The sequence below is a fragment of the Corapipo altera genome, unplaced genomic scaffold, assembly GCF_003945725.1.
Source record: "Corapipo altera isolate COAL_440 unplaced genomic scaffold, ASM394572v1 57, whole genome shotgun sequence".
NCBI lineage: Eukaryota > Metazoa > Chordata > Aves > Passeriformes > Pipridae > Corapipo > Corapipo altera.
Window position 1 is genome coordinate 8817273 of NW_020884905.1, and position 20607 is coordinate 8837879.

General features: G+C 41.9%; 1 protein-coding gene across 17 annotated transcripts in view; it reads right to left on the reverse strand.

The window, feature by feature from the left end:
- The window catches only part of NFIA (nuclear factor I A), a 413178-nt gene that overhangs the window by 76812 nt on the left and 315759 nt on the right, over nt 1-20607 (reverse strand). For all 17 annotated transcript variants that reach the window (XM_027651688.1, XM_027651700.1, XM_027651699.1 and 14 more), the window contains 3 exons: nt 13599-13673; nt 4034-4151; nt 1426-1553 (listed from right to left, as the gene is read on the reverse strand). In XM_027651688.1, the coding sequence (XP_027507489.1) occupies nt 1426-1553; nt 4034-4151; nt 13599-13673 (321 nt within the window). The remainder of the gene's footprint in view (nt 1-1425; nt 1554-4033; nt 4152-13598; nt 13674-20607) is intronic.

Below are 20607 nucleotides of genomic sequence, written 5' to 3' on the forward strand. Positions count from 1 at the left end.
TGGAGCTTGGAGCTGATGGAGGAAACAGCCTCTGGTGCCTACAGAGCAGGACACCTCACTGCAAACACCAGAGCCCTGGGGACGGCAGTGGCAAGGCAGTCACGGGGAGCCTGGCACTTGTCTGCCTGCAGGTCCACCCTCTCCTCCTGCCAAAGTGCCACATCTGCAGTCAATAAGGGCCCACAAGCTGGCTCCTCCTCATTAGAGCAGAGAGGGCAGCTGGCAGGGGATCCTCCAAGGGCTCCCAGGCACAGGAATCAGTCCCCTCCCAGTCTGGAATAGCCCAAATTTGGTGACTTTCTGGGCATGCTGTAAAGGACAGCTGTTTGACAGGGTCTCCAGAGAAAGCTGTGGGTATGTTTCCTACATGATGAAGGATATAGGTGGCTGGCCAAGTGCCCACAGAACTGATTTTAATGCTGTTCAGGTCGAATTTACTTTTCTGTGCTGTATAGTTCATTATACACAGTGCCCTGAACAAGCATGTGTTGTTTCCAAACAAACCAAACCCAAACTATTTTAAATCCAAACAAACAAGAAAGACAAAAAATACCTATTGTGAAAGATCTTTTGTATTTATAGAGGACCTTCTCAAACCCTGGGAGGCTGGAGATGAAGGCACTGCTTGCCTTCCTCTAACAAATAGGACTTCTGATATTTTTATTGGCAATAAATACTTGATTATTTAGCTGTAAGCAACACTGAGGCATTAACTTCACCTATGCATGTAGCACTGACCCAGAAAAATATTTCCAATAGTATTAAGCACCCAGATGATCTCAGGATAAGTGATCAATGGACAGTTAAGTATGTAACATAACAACCCAAAAAATGATCAACAAGAAAGATCACACACAAAAATTAACTGAGAAGAGAGACCGAAGAGCTGCTTCCTCAACCATCTGAAGTGTAGCACCCAGTGCTATCTATTTTGATATGAACCTCCAATCACACTTCACAGCATTACAGATTAATAAAACAACTCCTTCTGTAAGTCTCTTAAAAGTCATTACTAAGTGAGCTCAAGTGTTGTATAATGCTTGAAAAGTCCTTCTACCTTATATAAGTTTTGGGATATTTATTTAAGCAGCATAACTGATGGGGCACAGCCCAGACAGGTACTGCTTTTTGCTAGAAAAAGCTATCCCACAACAGAATCTGGACATTTTGACAGGAAAAAAGACCGCCTATCTTTCGCTGCATTATTTAAATACTTCAGATATTTGGCCAAAACACAGAAGTGACACACTACAGAAACATTCACAGCTGCAGGAGCAATAAAACCACTACCATATTTTCATTAGACTGACTGTTTCCCAGAAGTTACAAGATGTCTAGAACTGATCACCTGTCTACACAGAATTCTGATAACAAAACAGAGCAAGTGAAGATGAAGATCTCGGGCTCTGGAGAGCCGTGGCTTACCTGGCTCCACTTCATGCCATCCGCTTGACTGGCTGCCGCTGCCTGGAGACCGCCCTTGGCTAGTATAGAACGGCTCCTCACCAGGACTGTCCATCTCATCCTCCACAGACTTGAGACGTTTTGTAGAGCTGAGAAAGCAAAACCACAGAATAAAGGCTATATCTGTATGGAAAAGGAACCGTGGTACGTCTATTGGAACATACCTTGCTAGCCCTGCTTGAGACTAACTTGGTTATGGAAGCTATAATGGATTTAAGGCCCTGGGAAGGGGAAGGTGTGAATCCTGAAGAGACATCCTGTCCACCCAACCCTTTCAGCATCCACTTTTTGTTTCTGATTTGCTTCCTATCCAATGACTAAGCTCCACTGAGATACAAAATAACCTTTCAGTGTCCAGACTGACCCCCTAAACATGTGCTAGTTTAACCAGAAGATAGTTTGACATTTAAGTTTTTACAGCTCCAAAAGTAGGATATTTTCAAAGTACACAGAGGTCAATGAAGAGGCAATAATTTAATTTGCATTGTGTGTTTTTTGTAACTGGAATGAATATGTGGTGACACATGAGACTTATTTTAACCGCCAGATTTTTTCACAGCTTATTCTGAAAGCAAACTGTTTATCAGTCCAAACTTCTATTTTCAACCTTTTAAATTAATCCACATTTCACATAAGAAGAAACGCAGACAAGTGAATGATGGAAGAATCCATTTTTGGTTCAAATGTTCATGTTATCCTACAAGAATAAGCATTTGACTCTGCAGCTGAGTGCCAGCAAGCACAGAAAGCCTCCAATAGGTATCTCTGGCCAGTGTCAGCATTAAAAGATCCCCTGTGCTATATCACACCTCCCTTGCCAAAGGCTCAGGACACAGAAGAGCCCTTTCAGTGGTCTCTGGTGGCCATTGGCTCCGGCAGTTCTGCAGGGAGAGGATCCTGGAGCCAGAGACACTCAGCTTGGCTCTGTTTTCTATAATGAGTTGTACAGACTGCATGGGGACATTACTGAGAATTTCTCTTCTAAGTACTTTTCCAAGGCTGGATCAGTTCACTTTTTTTCCCCAAATCTGTATTCTATTAAGACTTAAGGCATTCAAGAACAGGCTCCTCTATGTAGGGGGAACATATTTAACAGACATAAAATCTTCCACTGCAATTCCTATTGGTTTAGAACTTGCAGCCTCCCCACCTGAAGCTCTGCACAGGTAGGAGCTGGCGGGTTTGCAAAATCAGTTGGTGAGAAACAGGAAGAATAAGTCTTATGGTATGTGTGGAATGCAGGTTTGGCCATTCCTTAATTTAGAGAACTGTTATGTGTCAATAGGGGAAATTGTGTGCATACAATATAATTACTGCCTGATAATTCTGCTGAGTCTGTGTATTTAAAGAATTTTTTTTTCTGACTGGGAACAGCCTAATGAGAGGAAAACAAACATATTACCAAGTTATTAACTACCCATGCTGTTTATAATTAGCTCCTTATCAGTGGTAGCTATTTGCAGAAGAATAGAGGAGCAACAACTGAGCTCTTAAGTAACATTAATAACCTCACTTTTGCTTCTGGAATCACCAGTAAATTCTACCTGAGAATGGTGCTAATGATGAGTGCTGTAGGCTACACAGTTTACAGGCAAAAAAGGAACAGCACCAAGTTTTTAATTGATGTGTAATGGGAATTGTAGTCACCAAGCTTCATAACATGCACACTAAGTGTAAGAAGTAGAATGTTCTTCCAACCAGTGTAAACTGTAAGAAGTTATTGCTAAGAGCCTCTCGTTAAAGATTATTATTTTTTAAATAAAAACAACAGCTATATTCAAACTATTGAGATTTTTTACATGTGTACTTGCTTACTGCAAAGCTGGTTGCACTGTAGGCTGAGATAAAAATGTAGAAGAACACTGGGCTGGAGTTAGACTTTCTTATCATGTCTTTGAAATAAGTGAGCTATTTTGGCTGTGGGGAAAAAAAAAATCAATCTAGTTCCTTAATAGTGCTCAAGACTACTCGAGTGACTGGGCTTGTTTATAAATCTAATCTCATGGATGATTAAAGGGAAAGGTAAAAAATAAAAAACATCCTTGTTTGATAGTTGGCATCTAACCCAAAATCAAAATCAGCCTGGGTAGTCATCTGCATTAACAATTCAGTTTTCCAAAGGCTGAGTCACAAATTTCTAAATGCTTTATGAAAACTAGAAAGCTTTATAGGCCAAGGTCCTAAAACGATGTTAGTCTCACGGGTAACACTTTTTGCAATAAAGAATACATGTAAGTCTATCTTAAGACTTTCCTCACATCTCAATATTCTCCAAGTTCTCTTCTGCCACAACTGAAACTCAACAGTTCCAGTGAAACTTCTCCTGATACACACAGATACAAACCAGAAGTTACACAAGCCAATGCAGCAGTTTTTCTTTGAGATTTCTACATGTAAAAAGAACTTTACAGCAATGCAGGTGAACACTCGACTCTGTGAATCTGAAACAGCTCCACATCGTGAGGCCCCCAAACAGCTTGTCAAAGAATTTAATGGTTACTTTCCCAGATGAGTAATGATGCTGGCCTGGGTTTCCAAGGAACCTGGTAGTAGGCAGAGATTAAATTACCTGGTAGAGGATGTGCTAGGTAAAGACCTCCTCATTGCTCCTGGGCTCATGCTGTAGTATGAAGAACTTTCCAAATCTGAGAGGGAGAAATTAGGGCCTGTTCCTGCAGCTATCGGTGCTGGGGAAACAAAAGAGATTGCAGTCAGTAAGTCACGTGAATATGGTATGAATTGCACTTCAAAATCACTTTCTTCTTCCTCATGAGAGTGTTTAGTTTCATGATAAGAACAGGTGGGACATGGAAATAAGGAAATGCTAATGGTAACTGCTGTTGCAATCGAGTAGATGGAAATTTTATCAAGAATACAATGTTCCATGACATACACTCTTCTTTGCATACCTCCAAAGCTACTTCTTTTTAATAAAAAAATTAAACAATTATGGCACTACTTTCTTTAAGCACTGCTTTTCTATTAATATCAATCTAACATTTAATGAAACTCGTTGCTTTTAGGACAACACCGAATCTGTTGGAACGGTTACAGACAGGCTGCATCATCCCTGTTGTGGGCTTGGCAGGATCTATAAGCAGCATAGGCAGGGAAATACACACCTCAAGACCTTTGGGGTATACGTGATGTACATCCACAAGCACAGAAGTTTCAAAATCAAATTAGAAACCTGAGTTCTTTTGTGCCCGAGAGCATCTGATTTTTCCTCTGGTCTCTTCTCCAGTTAAATCAGAACTAGAGACATATGACTCCCCAAAAGTTTTATCCAGCAGAGAGCTTCCAGTGTTCAACTCTCATCACCTTATCCTTCACTGAAGTTTTATTGTAAGGGATATGAATACCTGCAATTTCTCTGTCCTAGAGCTTTGACTTTACATTAAACACAATGAATTCCTGCACACCCTGAAGTTTTCGGGCACAAGCCATGTGCAGTATTCTTGTGTGAACAGACAAGGAACAGAGCAGCTTAATGTTAAAGTCAACAGAGAATGGATTTCATGCAGAAATGCCACTATACAGCAAATGGTACCATGTCCGCTGTTGCTGTTCCAGTGCGATTTACAGGACAATACATCTTTGGAAGCTGACAATTACAGATCATGATTTTCTCTAATATTTCAGAGCCATCTGAAAAAGGATGTCCTGCACAATAAAATGAACAAGCTTGGCCTGGGCTGTATTGTCTGGGAGCCCTGATTCACAGCCACAAAGGCAAAGCAGTCTCAGTGCCACACAAGGATGCTGAGCCAAGTTTAATCTTTGGTCTGAGAATCTGGCCCATTTTCAAACATGAAAAAATCTTTCAGTCTGATGGGGCAGGAGTGAGGAAATGAAGACAGGATAGCTCCTATCACCCAGCTAACATGTCTGGGCTGGGAGTGCTGCCATTGACTGTAGCAGGGCCAGTTTTTCACCCCAAGTCTTAAGGAGCTCACAATGTCAAATTTGACAGAGGAATAATGTAGCTTTGCAGCTGCCTCATCATCCCCACAAGACAATTAGTTGTTGTTTGGCAAGAATCTTTTAAGAACGTCATTGAGACAGAAAGGGAACAGCTTGGATAGCCACGGACTTTTAAAAGCATAGGGATGGAAAATACACAACACCATTAAAACTTGAGAAAATCTGGAATGATCATCAAAAGGAATTAAGTTGGGAAGTAATTTATGATGAGAACACTCAAATCCTTTGATATCTTCTCTTAACTATCATATGCTTTCTCCACACTGGGTATATGAGAGGGTGTGTTAACACAAAGAAAAATTAAGCACAGTAAAATTAACTCATTTTATCAATTTGTGCTTTCTGCAACAGTTTCCTGACAGCAGCTACAAGAGACTATAAAACTGATGAATTTTCATGAAAAAAGAAACCAGTGTAAGTAATTTGTGTAAAAGGTAACAGGGACATGGACTGCTATAATTCAGACACCCTGCAGATAGCAGGCTGCTGCAGTGTGTGCAGTTATGGGTTAGAAAAATGACCACACTGCAGTCAGTCTGACTTGAATGGAAATCAATCATAAAGGTACTCTCTGCAGCATCTACTCCACAGTTTTCAGCAACTTCTCTGCCAAACAGATCTGTGCTCTGCAAACCCTTTCCTGAGCAATTCCTCTGCACCCTCTAACTCCCAAAGCCGAACTTAGAGGTGAAGAATACTGTTTTCTAAAGAGGAATATAAAAAGCCAAGCACTAAATTAAAGCACCATTTCTTTCTGGGCATTGCTAGATTTATGAAACATTTTTATTCCAAATAGATATGAAAGAAAAACTGGTATGTGGGTAATGCTTTTCTTCTTTCTCTCTCCACCTGTGTTTATTGCCCTCTCTCCAAATCCTGGGTATTTCTTGGGTTGGCCCTATAGGAAAATGGAATGTGTGTCCAGAGCAGGGGTGGAGTAGGAACATTGTATTGTTAATGCTGTGTAAACTCAGTGCAAAGTAGAAAGGGTTGACGACACAGGGGTAGCAAACATGAAGGATGCTTTGTTGGTCACTGGCCAAAACACCTTGCCGCACTCAAGAGCCAGTTTGCAACCAGAGGATTAAAAAACAAAACTCACCTCTAATATACACCAGCAGATGTTAAAGTACCTGACATGGCCGTGGAGGCCAGGACCGGAACCCCTTAGCAGTCCTTGCACAGGAGCCACCACCCTGCCACCACCAGCTCAAGGTCTCTGGCCACAGAAGTGCCATGGTAAAGGTTGCACAGGACTGAGCTGTTCCAAAATCCCTTCTCCTGCCTTACTGTCAGGGACAGACTCGGTGCCTGTCTTCCACCAAAGGCTATTTGTACCTTTGCTCACAGTTCTCCTATATACTATCATAAATCACAGCCATGTGCTGATGTGCAGAGCTACCCTGACATGTAGAGCCCACCCTGAGACTGTCAGGAAGGGGTTAATGATTTTCATCTGCATGGCAGAAGGTCGGGCTGAGTCTTTGACTCTTCTTCCCAGATGGAATTTGGTTGCAACTCCCTGCCTGCACTACTCATCCCTGTGTTTTGCAGTGCAATGTGCCACAAGAGTGGGCATGGAGCAGCCAGCCCACCCAGGAGGCACCCGAGCTTGCTCCAAATGGCTTTTCATACTGCCTTTGGGACTGCCTACCTCTCACAGGTCAGAAAGCTGATGAGAAGGGGCCACTTGCATTTATTTGCAAGATTTCTAGGAAGAAATTCTTCCCTATGAGGGTGGTGAGGCCCTGGCACTGGTGGTGCAGAGAAGCTGTGGCTGTCCCATCCCTGGAAGTTCCAAGGCCAGGCTGGACAGGGCTTGGAGCAACTTGGGATAGTGGAAGGTGTCCCTGCCCATGGCAGGGTGTTGGAGCTAGACGAGCTGTAAGGTCCTTTCCAACTCAAACCATTCTAAGATTCTGTGATTCTCAGTAAAGGCAGCAGCTCTGGAGCGTAAGCAAAGGGATCAAAGTGGTGCAAATTGTGTCAAAACTCTGTTGAAATAAAACCTTCTTATTGTAGCATCTGACAATCCACCACACAACCTCCCTATCCCTGTCCCTGTGTCCCAGGAACACGCTCTGGCCCCACACAAAGCAGCAGCATGATTGGGAGCTGCGCTCCACCACAACAGGCTTTTCCATGCTGCAGCCTGAACAAACTCCAGGCAGCAACATTAAAAACACACCATTTCCCCCTGTAAGAAATGTAAAGTGACCTTCTGACAGATCAGGAACATCTCCCAAACAGGAAAAGTTGTCAGAAACTGCAGTTGTGAGTCAAAACAAAATTCTCCACCTCCATACTGGCATCAAGTTACCACCTGACCCAGAGCTCTGAGCTGCAGGTGAGTGAGGGGAAAGGATCCCTCTTCCCCCAGCACCCAGCCCACAGCTCCCATTTCAGCTGCTGGCATCACAAAAAATTGCCTGTGCAGATGAGACACGCTCGAAGGGGCAGGAGCAGGTAGTTTGCACAAAAGGAGGAGGGGGAGGAAGGTGGGTACCTCTGCCTGCACACTGTGCTACTCCCGGGATGCAGGACAGCATCTCCCTGTTGCCAGCCTGCTCCCTGCACTGCCAGTGTGCCAGATAAGTTCCTCACCCCAAATGTCAAGAAAAATAAGAGAGAAATTAAGAAAAAGCCCTCTGACTTAACCCAATTTGAACATTTATTTTGAAAAATTTATTGAATTACAGAACAGGAAACCCACTAAATAAAACCAACCAAGTTGGCATTTGTCTCCCTTGGAATATGGCACTTTCTTTTAGCCACCTTAATATTTAGTTTCTCTTTTTTTTCCATTCTTATGTATTTATTTTTACAGAAGGGCTGGGATGTGACTAGGATCATTACATGTGTAACACTGCAGTGAAGTGATAATGTGTTTAAGGTTAAATGGGAGAAACATGACATTTGACTAATAAACTTTTTCCTGTGTTGTGACTCCATAAACAAAGGGAAACGCACTGTGCTGCTGCTGAGAGGAAAGGGGAGCTGGGTTGCTTTTTTTTTTCCCAGGGCCTTTGTTTCCTCCACACAGTATCATTAGATTCAAAGAGGTCTTGCCGAATACAACAGATATGAAATGTGTGATGTTCATTTTAAAATTACAAGTACAGCCTGCTATTGACCGTCTAATTATGCTGAGTTCCATTTATAAACATAGCTAACCACTAAGTTTATAGAGACTTTTTGTGCTGCTTTAATAGGATATTGATCGAGAGCAAGGTTTGAGTGGACTGCCATTGAATTGTGTAATGGCATACAAAAGGCAAGGTCACGGCAACTGTTCACTCTATGCCTGCAGTCTATTTTTTATTATAATCTTTTTTTCTCCCTCCCATACCCAAGCCCACACAGTGAGTTTTGGATGGCAGTGCTTTGCTAAGGAATATAGAGTATCTTTTTAAATGTTAATTTTCATGCTGCTGACTTTAACTGCCTTCACTAGCGTAATGCTTAGTATAGCAGAAAACATACAGGCTGCTGTTCAGAGAGAGCTGGTTTATCACACCCAGCTCTCCCACATGTGCTCTGCGAGGAGGAGGAGGAGGAGAACCTCTCCTCCTCTCCTGGGCTACAGGGAAGGCATCCACCTGCCTGGCCCAGACCCACAATAAGAGCCAGGCACCTCACATCTTGCCCCAGGCACCCAGGACATGCTGGGGTTCACAGGACTTTCCCTGCAGTTTGTTTCAGCTGCTGCTGGATGAGTGGCATGAGGAAGATGTGCTACCTCTGTCACACCCACACTCTGTGGCCTGGAGCACTGGCAGTCACTCTCATTCCCAGCTCTTGCCCTCACCGCAAGGACAGCTTCAGCCCCTTTCTCCAACCTGACAGCTGTCATGAACCAAGCCTGGCATTGCTGTGGCAAGATCCTGAGCTTTCCACAATGTCTTGGCCACAGAAGCACCTCTTACCTGTGGAATTAGTGTAAGTATTTCAGGGATAATTAGCTGGACTATTTCTGTGTTTACACAGGAGTGTAAGCAATTGCAGGTACATTTATGTGCTTGTGGTGCCACTGGCTCGTTAGAAGGATTAAAAGTCACCCCACTTGCTCCTCACTGCACACAGTCAACACGTTAAACCTCAACGCGTGGCATTTTCAGTCCAGGGTGCAGTCAGAATTCCCTTGTTTATCAGCACGAAGAATGATGTCATTTTGACAAATAACACACCACCAAACAAATATGTTTGATTTGGCTCTAGCGAATGTTCATAAATCCTAAATCTTTCTTCACATCCTGGGCAGTGCAGTTTATCTGGCTGCTTGAAGGACCTCCAAGGGAGGAGATCTTCCCAGCAGCTCTCTCTGTACAAGAGCATGTGGTGCGGACTGAAAGCCAAGAGGGGAATGTGTTCCCCATGTCTTTCTCCCTGCTCTAGCCTGCCACGACCTCCCAGCTCCTGCCAAGAGAAGGGGACTGTACACTTGGCACCACAGCCACCCCTCTGCTAGCGCTTTCTGCAGAGGGTCTTTTCCAGTGCCCTGCAGATAGCTGCCCACAGCCAGTGGAATATTTTCCTAACAAGGGGAGAAAAGGAGAAGGTTTCACTTGGCCAACAGCTGGCTGTCAGTTCCCAGACCCGTACATCTCCAACGCTTCTGCCTCTGAGCCTTTTGTTGCCAGTACAGACCTCTCCAGTGAGGGAAGAATGAAGTCTCTGTTATCTAGAGGGGTGTCCTCAGTATCTCGGGTGACAGACAACACTTAGAGCCGCGCTCACACCCTCTGCCTGCTAATAATGCAGGAGAGCTGACAGCATGATCTGCAACACCCACATCAGATGGGCTGGAGTGGAGTCTTTGTTTTTCAGATGCACATCTATTTTCTCTGTTTTACTGGGCTCTGCAAGGCTCAGCAGCTGGGCAGCATTTTGAAAGAAAATCTGCATCTATAGGACTGAAGAAAGCAAGTTTCTGTTACCAACACAGTCTAGACTTGTTCAATAGTGCACAGAAAGTGTGATGATCAGCACTGATAGGTAAGACAGATAACAGTAACAGCTGACCTTTCGCTTGATTAATTCATTCCCCAAATTTGCATGACGGAGACAACTGCCTCTTACTTGAGACTCCCTGTCATGTGGACCTCTGCAAACTTTACTAAATAAATCTGGCACATAATTTCTATGAACAATATTTTGTAAGATTAATTTTACATAACAGTAGCCACAGGCCAGTTAAAACTGGGTGGAAATTATTTTATTAATAATATCTTAAGCATTATATTTTCAAAAGAAAGCTGGAAAGAAAAATGACAGTGGGCATATACGAAGATGACCTCTTTGGAAAGAAGATTGGTCTCAAATCAGGACACAGGAAGACGTAGACAACCCAGCAAGGGTTATATTAACTTTAAAAGACCTTGCCTGCCAATTTAGGCAAATATGTTGCTCTGTTATGTTAAATAATTCTTTGAATATGAGCATGTGAATTCATACTGAGTTTGCTGGGAATTTGCTGCTAGACTTGACACTAAACATATCCTACTGGGTAGCCAGGGCATGTCAGGCTGTGGGCTTCTCAGACCTCATAAAGTAAACAAGGTTACGGCTGGTCAGTACATGTCTGGGGCATCTCCAAGGAAAATCCAGGGTGCTATCAAAAGCAGTGTAGCTAAATCAGTTGCTGGCACTCTTCCCTCTGAGTCAGTTTTGAAGTGATATCCCAATATGCTTTGGGGACACTATTTTTGGTAGAGGTGCTGGCTTGTAGACAGGATATAAAACTGAGGTCTTGACCTCCCAGGATTATTAAAGAGCCCATGAAAAACAGTGCAAACCCCTGTGTCTGGAACAGATAAAAGCTGAATATCTTTATTTTCCCCCACTAACACCTTTTTTCTTATTTATGATAAAGTTTGTATTCTTTCTGCATGCAGGTGCTCCATCCTTGAAGGTGGTACACTTCAACTGCAAGCAGAGGAACATTTCAGACACAGTTCATAATTTGCAGAACATGCTGAGTGCTAGGATTTTTGATACCCAGTGTTTTAGTTTAGTTACAATAAAGTATCAGGGAAAATTAATAAGCATGAAACATGATGCTCATGAGGTCAATGCCAAGCTCTGGGGGAGGCTGGGACTGGTGCTGGGGCTGGCTGGGAAGGCTCCAGCCCTGAGTGGGGCACTTTCCTAGCTAGAAAAAGTGCACACATGGAGCACGACTGACAGAGTCCAGAGGCAGCTCTGCTGTTCAGGGCTCCTACAGCACAGATAAGATTGTGGTGAAGTGGGATGCCTTGCAGAGGGGGAGGGTGAATCCTTTGGGCTTCAAAAGCCTTGTGCTATCACACCGAAATAAAGTGACATAACACGGAGATGTTCAAAGCCTGGTGATAACTTGGGTCTGTCCACCCTGGCTGCAGGTACCAGCAAGTCTGTGTACTCAGTACAGTGAGTTAGATGCCAAAGCCCCTAGTTAAGCACTTCGGTAAGTGAACTGATTTGCAAATGTGCTGAGCACTCAGCAGCTCCTCTTGACTTCTAAGTCCTCTTAACTTTGTCCTTCTCTCAAAATTCCCACCAGTTGTCAGGGAAGAAAACTCACGAGAAATATTTTCTTTGAGCTTTTTCTCTCGCTGCCTCTCTCCAGAGCATATAACTCTGGCATTCATGTATCTCCCACTTGCCATGCTTTCCTTGTAGCATCTTATTTTTAATATAAAGCCAATGTGTTAGCCAGTGTAAGCCTTTCCAAAAGAGGAAATAAAACAGGAAAATCCTTATACAAACTCTGTGTTCTGATTCAAACCCACAGATTCTCTGCTAGGTTTGTGCCAGTCAGATTCCAGTCCCAGAAGGACTTAAACTACATGCTCAGAGACAGTACACAAACAAATATTTCTGTCATCAAGGAGAACCATTTTGATCACTGTTGATGCTGAAGAGATTGGTTGCACACCCTAAGATTTTAAGGGGCCCACAGCTGAGTGGTCCACCTGGAGCACTGGTGATTGCTGAACATCACGTTGTCCCACTCTAGTTGGACAAAAGATCATAGAATGGTCTGAGTTGGAAGAGACCTTAAAGATCATACAGTTCCAACCCCCTGCCACGAGCAGGGACACCTTCCACTAGACCAGGTTGCTCCAACCAGGCCTTGAACACTTCCAGGGATGGGGCAGCCACAGCTTCTCTGGGCAACCTGTGCCAGGGCCTCACGACCCTCACAGGGAAGAATTTCTCAGATCCCCAAAGGACCAGTACCTATAGCCCTGGCTTAGCAGTAATGCCTCTGCAAGACACTGTCCATACTCTCTCCTTGGACTATCTGGATTATGTCATAGCAAAATACAATCGATGCACCTTTGATCAATGGAACAGGGTGGTGACAGGTACTCTTAATTCACTGTTGTTAGTGAGTATTGACAAGCCTGTAATGACCATGCTGCTGTGTGTCATTCATGCTGGGGGCATTAGCATTCTTTAAAGGTCAAAAAACAAATCCTTCTAGAAGGTAGAATTCCATACAGTTAATGGAAAACGTGGGCCTGGTGAAGTCAAGATGTGTGAGATTATCAAGGCTGAAGTTGGTACAGTTGTTGGTATTATTAATGACTTCAGCAATTTGCAGGTGTACAAACCACAGAATCACAGAACATCCTGAGTTGGAAGGGACCCACATGAATCATCAAATTCCAACTCCTGAACCTGCACTGGACAACCCCAAAAATCACAACAAAGACATGTACACATGACGTGGATGAACACAGTGTGGAAAAAACAGCATAAGAAAATTTCCAGGCTTATGTGCACAGATCAGATCATTTCTAGAGGTCTGGTCAGAGTCCTTGGATCCTCCAAAGGAGCCATGGGAAGCTGATTTTTGTAGGTATTTATCTACACTCTGATATGGAGTCTGTCCATTTTCAGCTCAGTACCAGATGAGCTTCTCAATTTGCACAGGCAAGTTTGCAGAATCAATTTTTTTTTAACTTAGTTTAAAATTCTGCTATTTTGTTTTTGCCCATTAAAAGATGCGGCACATAAATGCTGTCCACTAACAAGAACAGAGGAGAATTGAGTCTCAATTTTCAAGATGCTGTTTCTGAATTGGGAAAGGGGCACAATAGGAATAAAAGAAAAAACACTGGCATTGCAGAAACCACATAAACTGGCCACAAAATGATACTTACTTTGTGAGACTCTTACTAGCTCAGTCACACTGAAAACACCTGATGTGACAAAACTGTCCTGGAAGCCCAAATGTCCTACAAAACAAACAGAGTGAGAGAACTGCGATTAGCTTTAAGCATTTAATGACACTATTCTCAAATACTTTACTTTCATTTAGACTTTAGATGTGACATCTAATTTCCCACTTAGCAGTAATTATTGTTTATGTAGGTGGGTAACTAGTCATACAGCTATGTAGGCTGCTTTGTGGTTTCTATCTAGAGGTTAGAAAAGCTAACATGACACATCAGCAGGGAGATTTTTACATGTTAAAGCATCTCAACAGGAAATCTGAAACAAAAGAGGACTATTTTAATAAACGGTTACCTTGGATGACCCCTAATGACTTCACAATTGAAATGAAAATACTGTACCTAGGAAACAGACAGGACAGCTAAGTTCCATAATCGTTTTAAACATTATTCTCTAAAGAAACATCTGATCAGGATTATCTACCCATTCATTCAAACAAAACAAGATTTAAAGATGTACTCTTCATTTTTCTAAGGTTACACTAGGGAAATCTTAAAATAGCAGATGGTTAAAAAAATTTAAATGAAGGCCTTTTGTACCAAAAAAATATTCTACCATTTCAAACTAGACTTTGAAAAGAAAAATAAACCTCTATGTAAGAAAAGTGTTAACTTTGAGCTGTGGACTGTCTGTAGGAATCAGGGCGGACACGTCCACGCTCATCTCCCTTGTGCAAGGAATGCCTCTACACTTGGTATCAAAATGTTATTGCACTTTACATAACAGTATTTTCCTTCTTCTCTGCAAACATGCCTACCACCAAATGTTCATTTAATTTTCACGGGTATGATCAGTGACAAAAGGAGCAGTGCTGGGGCTGCAGCCCAGTGCGAGCGCGAGGGGTGGGGTGCAGCGTCTCACGCAGGACAGAGCTGGACTTCAATTAGAGGGAGGTCTGCAGTTGGTCGGCCAGGCTGACCTCCTGCTTTTGAAATCAGGGTCAAAGGAGAAATCGCAGGATAAAGAGATTATTAAAAGAACTGTAAAGTCCTACTTGCCCACAGGATAAGTGCCATACCTTTTTAGGTTGCCCTACTTAGAGTCACTGATTCCAGCGCACGCACACATATATTATTGAATGTTTTGCAGGGACACCATCTGCTCCGTCATTAATTGTTTGTCAGGCTCAGTACGATTTCCCTACTTTCCATATATTCTACTGTACCCCACGCTCATCCCAGGAATACCTGTTCACCTTTCTCTAAGGACCAGAGCAATAGGACTAATGCAAGCTGCACATTTGATTCCCTGGCTTTCTTTTGAGGTTGAAAAAAAAACCCAACATATACAACATGTACCACTGACATTTCTACCTGGAGAATAGGATGCAAAAGAAATACATTTTGTGTGCAGGACTACAGAGAAGTCAGGGAATATTGTCAGGGAACATGTCAAGGAAAGGTTTGAGAGAGATCTGGAGGGAGGAAAGCCGTTCATCTCCAGCCAAAAACTCATGGAATTCTGCTCCTACACAGAAGAACTTCCCTGTTTCTGTGAGGAGCCCACGGTGCCAGATGAACGCAGTCGCTAAGCTAACAGACTCCAGACAAGTTTCTACATCAGGCATCTTTTTATACTTCAGCAATAATGATGAGTTTTCAAACTGTGTATATGTATATCTTTGGGCATCCTTGTGTATGTGTGTATACATATGTATTATGTACACAAACATATAAATATACACAAATCTGTCATGCTCCAGCTGTAGATAAATGTACTATAAAATATTGAAATTGATGCTGAAATTCAACACAAACAAATTCCTCAATCTGCAAACAAGGTTTTTATTTACATCAAGAGAATAAATTTTTCTCTACTTCAAATGAATAAATGTTCTTACAAGCTTTTATTTTTCCTTATTTTCAATTTAGAAATGGCTCTCAGAGAGCCGTGAATGCTTTTGCCTGATCTGCTTTGTATTTTCCCATAATAAAGGTGATGACTACCTCATTCTGCTTTTTAGAAACAGTTGCTGGCCATACACGTTTGTTCATCGACAATTTCCCAAGTATTTTTAATATGAAGATCTACTTTTCATATGCTGCAGCAGACTTGCCTATTGAATTAAATGATCTGTGAATTAAAAATAATTCTCTTAGGTCTTCACTGAAACCACTCATGTGCCTAAAATTAAGCATATGCTTAAGTGCCTTGCTGGATCAGGGCCAGGACGCTTACTACTCCGCAGAGTCCTTCGGAGGGAAGCCAGTCTATGCTATATAACTTCTCACACTGTGCTCATCATGGCAGTATCTGAGCAACTTCCAGAAGTGCATCCAGCAATGCCACAAACATCTGTCACGTGTTGTTTTTTCACAGTGCACCATCCTGGCTCTGCTCTGGTGTCCACTCCCACCTGCATTTCTCAGGCAGGTTCCTAGCTCACGAAGAGTGAAGGTGAAATTTAAATATGGGAGGAAAAAAACTCCAAATCACAGCCACTGTAACACATTTGGCTGATTTTTTAAATTAGTCTAGTGCCTTTGTAATTATCCAATAAAAATGTGATTGTCACACGGCTAACAGTGTTACCTTAACTTGGCAAACACAGGTAAAACCAAAAATGAAAATGTCATTTTAAATATATTCTAACTCTCAGGGTATGAGAGAAATTGAGTAAGTTATCTTGGGCCTGCTGACCTCATTATTCCTATTTTGGGTATACTTGAAATGTCTGCATAGTTCTGCAGGAACATTCCTCATGGTTGTACATGTAATAGTAATCATTAAACAACAGCATGCAATGGGTGTGATTAGATTTTCACCCTTCAATACTGCAAATAAACATTTCACAAATGAAAGGTGAATTTCACAATTCTCCAATTTGCTATTTACTTATAAACATTAGGAAATCAGGGGGTCCTCTTGCCAATTATTAATATCTTGATACCCATAAAAGCAATGCTTATAGCTATATCAGGAATTTATTTTGATGCACTGTTAGTGTGTGAATTTCCAGTTCACTAGAACCCCACGGAGGTTTAAAGATTTGCCTGGATGGCTCAGATTGCAAAATCCAGGCCTAAGACTGTCGCTTTTGCTGAGCTTTTGCAACAAGAAAATGAGAGAAACAGGACAAAGAAGCTAGAAATGTAAACGAAGAATGACTGGGAAATAGCAGGATTGACAAAATACGTGAAGAAAACTTTAACAGGGGTCAAAATGCAAAGATATATCAATTTGGCCATTCCACTTAATTCTGAATGAGAAAAAAATGGTAAAGTCAAGCAATTACATATGCAGATGTTAGCATTAACGAGCTCCTGTACTGAAAAGATGATTAAACATCTTGAAAGCTCATGAGATTTACTTTTTATACAGCACTTTACTAAATATGTTCCCTGCGACAGTTTTGCTCAATATCCCAAATACAGGACATTGAAACTGCTGTATATGCCAGGTTATCTCTGCAGCTCTTTGCAACACTCACAGTTTGGTGGTGAACCAGGTGTTCAAAATTAACCTCATAGAGATCATTCACTGAAATTCTGGGTACAGATTAAGACACCAGGCTGGCCAAGGCAGGCCCTGACTCAGCAAAGCCGCTACAGCACATGCTTTAATTTCCTCACATGCCTGACTAAAGCACATGGTTATTGCCCTGCCAAATAAAGGTGGGCTGACAACCTTGAGGAGGAATTACAATATGCTGTTGAATCATTCCTTCAATGCAAGTCTAGGTGCAGTAGCACTTTGCTCATTACCTAAGATCTCACTTCAGCTCATGAGGATGATCATATTCCCCCTAAGGGGGAAAAATCCCAGGTTAATAAGATCAAATTCAATAAAGCAGACCAGGATAGTGACTAACAAATCATATGCCATTACCCAATCACACTTTTGTTATATTGTACAAATGTGGTGCAACATTATCATAACAGGTACCACATGGAAAACATCCCTCCATAGCTTGATGACTGCTTTAATGGGGGAGAAAATTCATAATGCGATTTACATATTCTTCTTTTGGATCCCAGGAGAGAAGCCAGAAGAAAAGGCTTGAATTGTTGGAGTCTAATTCTGATCTCAAAGAAGTTTTAAACAAGTCTTTCTACACTGATCAAACAGAGTTTCACCTCATTTTCTCCTAATTTACACTGGCAGAGAAGAAATCAGGATTAGGCTTGTTGTCTAGTGCTATTTGTTTTGAATTATTAAGCAAACATTCCTATTTCAATGAGTAAACGTGTACAAAGGCAACTAACCTTCGTCCTAAAATCGAGTTTACAGGGGGAGTATTGTCTGCTTTCCCAATTAATGCTGTAAAAAGGAGTCTCAGACGTTGAGCTACCAATCAAGAGCTTGTGTTGTAGCTTGAGAAAATCATGACTGATGCAATTACTTTTATGTAGAAAGTCTGAATATGGTCTATAGGTTAAAGTTCATTGGGTTATTGTTCCTTAATTGAAAATCAGAAGATGTTTTCAAGGTGCTCGAGGTATTATTGTTATTTAATTAGCAGGCTTCCTTGAGTAATCCAACAGTATTATTTTTACTCTAAAATAGTTAGATTGCACCACAAATACACAAGGTATTTTCTAAACAGAAATACAGCTGGTTTCCTGAAATCCAAGCTTAAATAAAACTGGGAGAGGTTACTTCTTTGAAGATAACGACATCCAAAGCCAGTTATTTCTCTTCCACTACAGTCTGAGTGACAATGTATTAAGATTTGAAGAACAGCTTTTTGGGAGACTTTGATTCCTTTTCAGTGTTTTAAATTACACAAGTCCCTCAAACTAGCACTGAACCCATTTCTAAAGCCTTTTTCATGTTCAGCATCTCACTATACATAGCCATCTTAAAACCTTAAAATAGTAATAATCAATTAGGGTCTCAAGCCTATTATCTTAACCAAATGCCTGATTAAAAGAAAAGCCCTCTCTGCTCGAAGTGCAACTTGATTCCTTTTGGTTTTATCCTCTATCTAGATAATCCCATGTTTCACAAACAATGCTGAGCAATAATGTTGATGAGAAAATTAATGTCTGTATCACACAGCACATGCAGGCCTGGAGAGAGAGGATGTTATCAGAGGGAACCCGGCTCACCCCGAGGACTCCCAAAAGATTAGCTGTTCCACAGCTGCACTGGCTGAGGAGGATGGGGGTGATGGAGTTAGTCCTAATCTGCATTCTCCAGCAAAAAGGAAAAGGCTGCTTTAGTCAAGACCTTCATAACATTTACACTCTGCTTAATTGGAAGGTGAGTTTATCAAGCCTGGGCTGACCTACCACTGCAGAGAAAAACTTCAGCATTATCCCACACTGGAAATATAAAGAAAGATTCATGGGGCCATGCCACATTTGCTAACTTCTCTAAAAAAAAAAAAGAATATTGAAGACACTGTCCATCCCAGCCACAATACTCTGTCCAAGGGAATGTCTGTGCCATTCCCACAGCAGACAGCACCAGGGAGCTGTGCACAGGCCTGGATATTGCACGTAGCAGTAATAAAATCTGCATTTACCAACAGCCCCCATATACTGATGGCCAGAGCTGCCACAGTGGCCTTGTTTTAATTGCTTTGTACAAAATGTATTCCTCAAAATTGTAAATTATAAGACTTTAATGGTAAATTAGACCACATTTTTAATTCATGGACATTTTATAGAAGAGTTAAGCAAGACATTATACATTAAAGGTGATACAGAAACCTCTCTCACTCCCTGACAAACGCTCCCACTTCTATTTCGGCTTGTTATTTCCAATTTAATTTTAATGCTACAGCAATAGCTTACCTTGGACAAATTGCACATTTTCTTATGAAATAACTGCAGGGCCACATGTCACAGATGCCGTTATTCTCCCTGACTTGCCTACCTGCCTTTGGCTGAGGTTTTAAGAAGCACCAGAACTTTCTTTGTGGCCCATAGCAGGATGGATTAGACCGTCCAGGGCATGTCGTGTTAGTACAATAGAGGAACACTTTTAAGACTTTAAAGTCATGTAATACAATTCTAGGCTGGATCTTTCTTGTTAAAAAAAGTAGAATGGGAGTCATTGAAAGAGAAAAGGGCCAATATTTGACAACAGAAATCAGCATAACCTCCTAACAGTGGCAGTCATGGATGACTGCCCTTTGACCCAGGGAGATTATGTGGGATTTCAATGACAACAGCTGGAAGTGAGCATGTGAGAATAGAGAACACAGATCTGAGGCCTCCTACAAAAGACTGCACAATCCCTGCCCAGATCTGAGTGTTGATTAGAAATTGTTTCCTGGTCCTGGCTTAATAGACTGTGATAATGAAAGTTTTGTTAACCCTTCACAATATGCAAAACCATTGGTAAATGATTTGCCTTTTTGGGTTTTTAGCTAAAAAGTCTGTATCCAGCAGACAGTAGAATTGTCTGTCTAAAATTGCTAGTTTTTGTGGGTGCCCAGTGCTCAAGTCCAGCTCCTTTTTGTAACGTTTTTGCACTCTTGGTGGCCATGGGGAATCAACATCTGAAGATGCTGGGAAGTGGTTCTGGGGAAGAACTCTCGCCCCCTCCCTAGGGAACCTCCCTGACCCACCACAATGGGCAATAGGTGTCCTCTAGAGGTGAATTAGACCACAAATACACATGTAATGTCTCCCTGTGCATTGCTTTCATAGTCATTTTAGAATCTCTAGTAATAACAATGCTTAATTATTCTTTTGATATGTGTGATATTGCAATTCCAGAGTCTGGGTTGCAAATTAATAAACATGGGCCAGAGGAAACATGGAATCAGGCTGTGTCACCAACAGCCTGATCCGGCAGCAATCCACTGCAACTTCATGTCTTAGGAGATTCAACTCATTTTATATTTAAGTGCAGAGATAGTAGAATTAATGGCAACTTATTACTGTTAATGAACCGATCACAGATTGCAATCAATCATGCCAGGTTTTGTCCAAGTGGTGGGCACACAGATAGTTCCTTTCTCTTGAAGACTAAGGTCTTTTT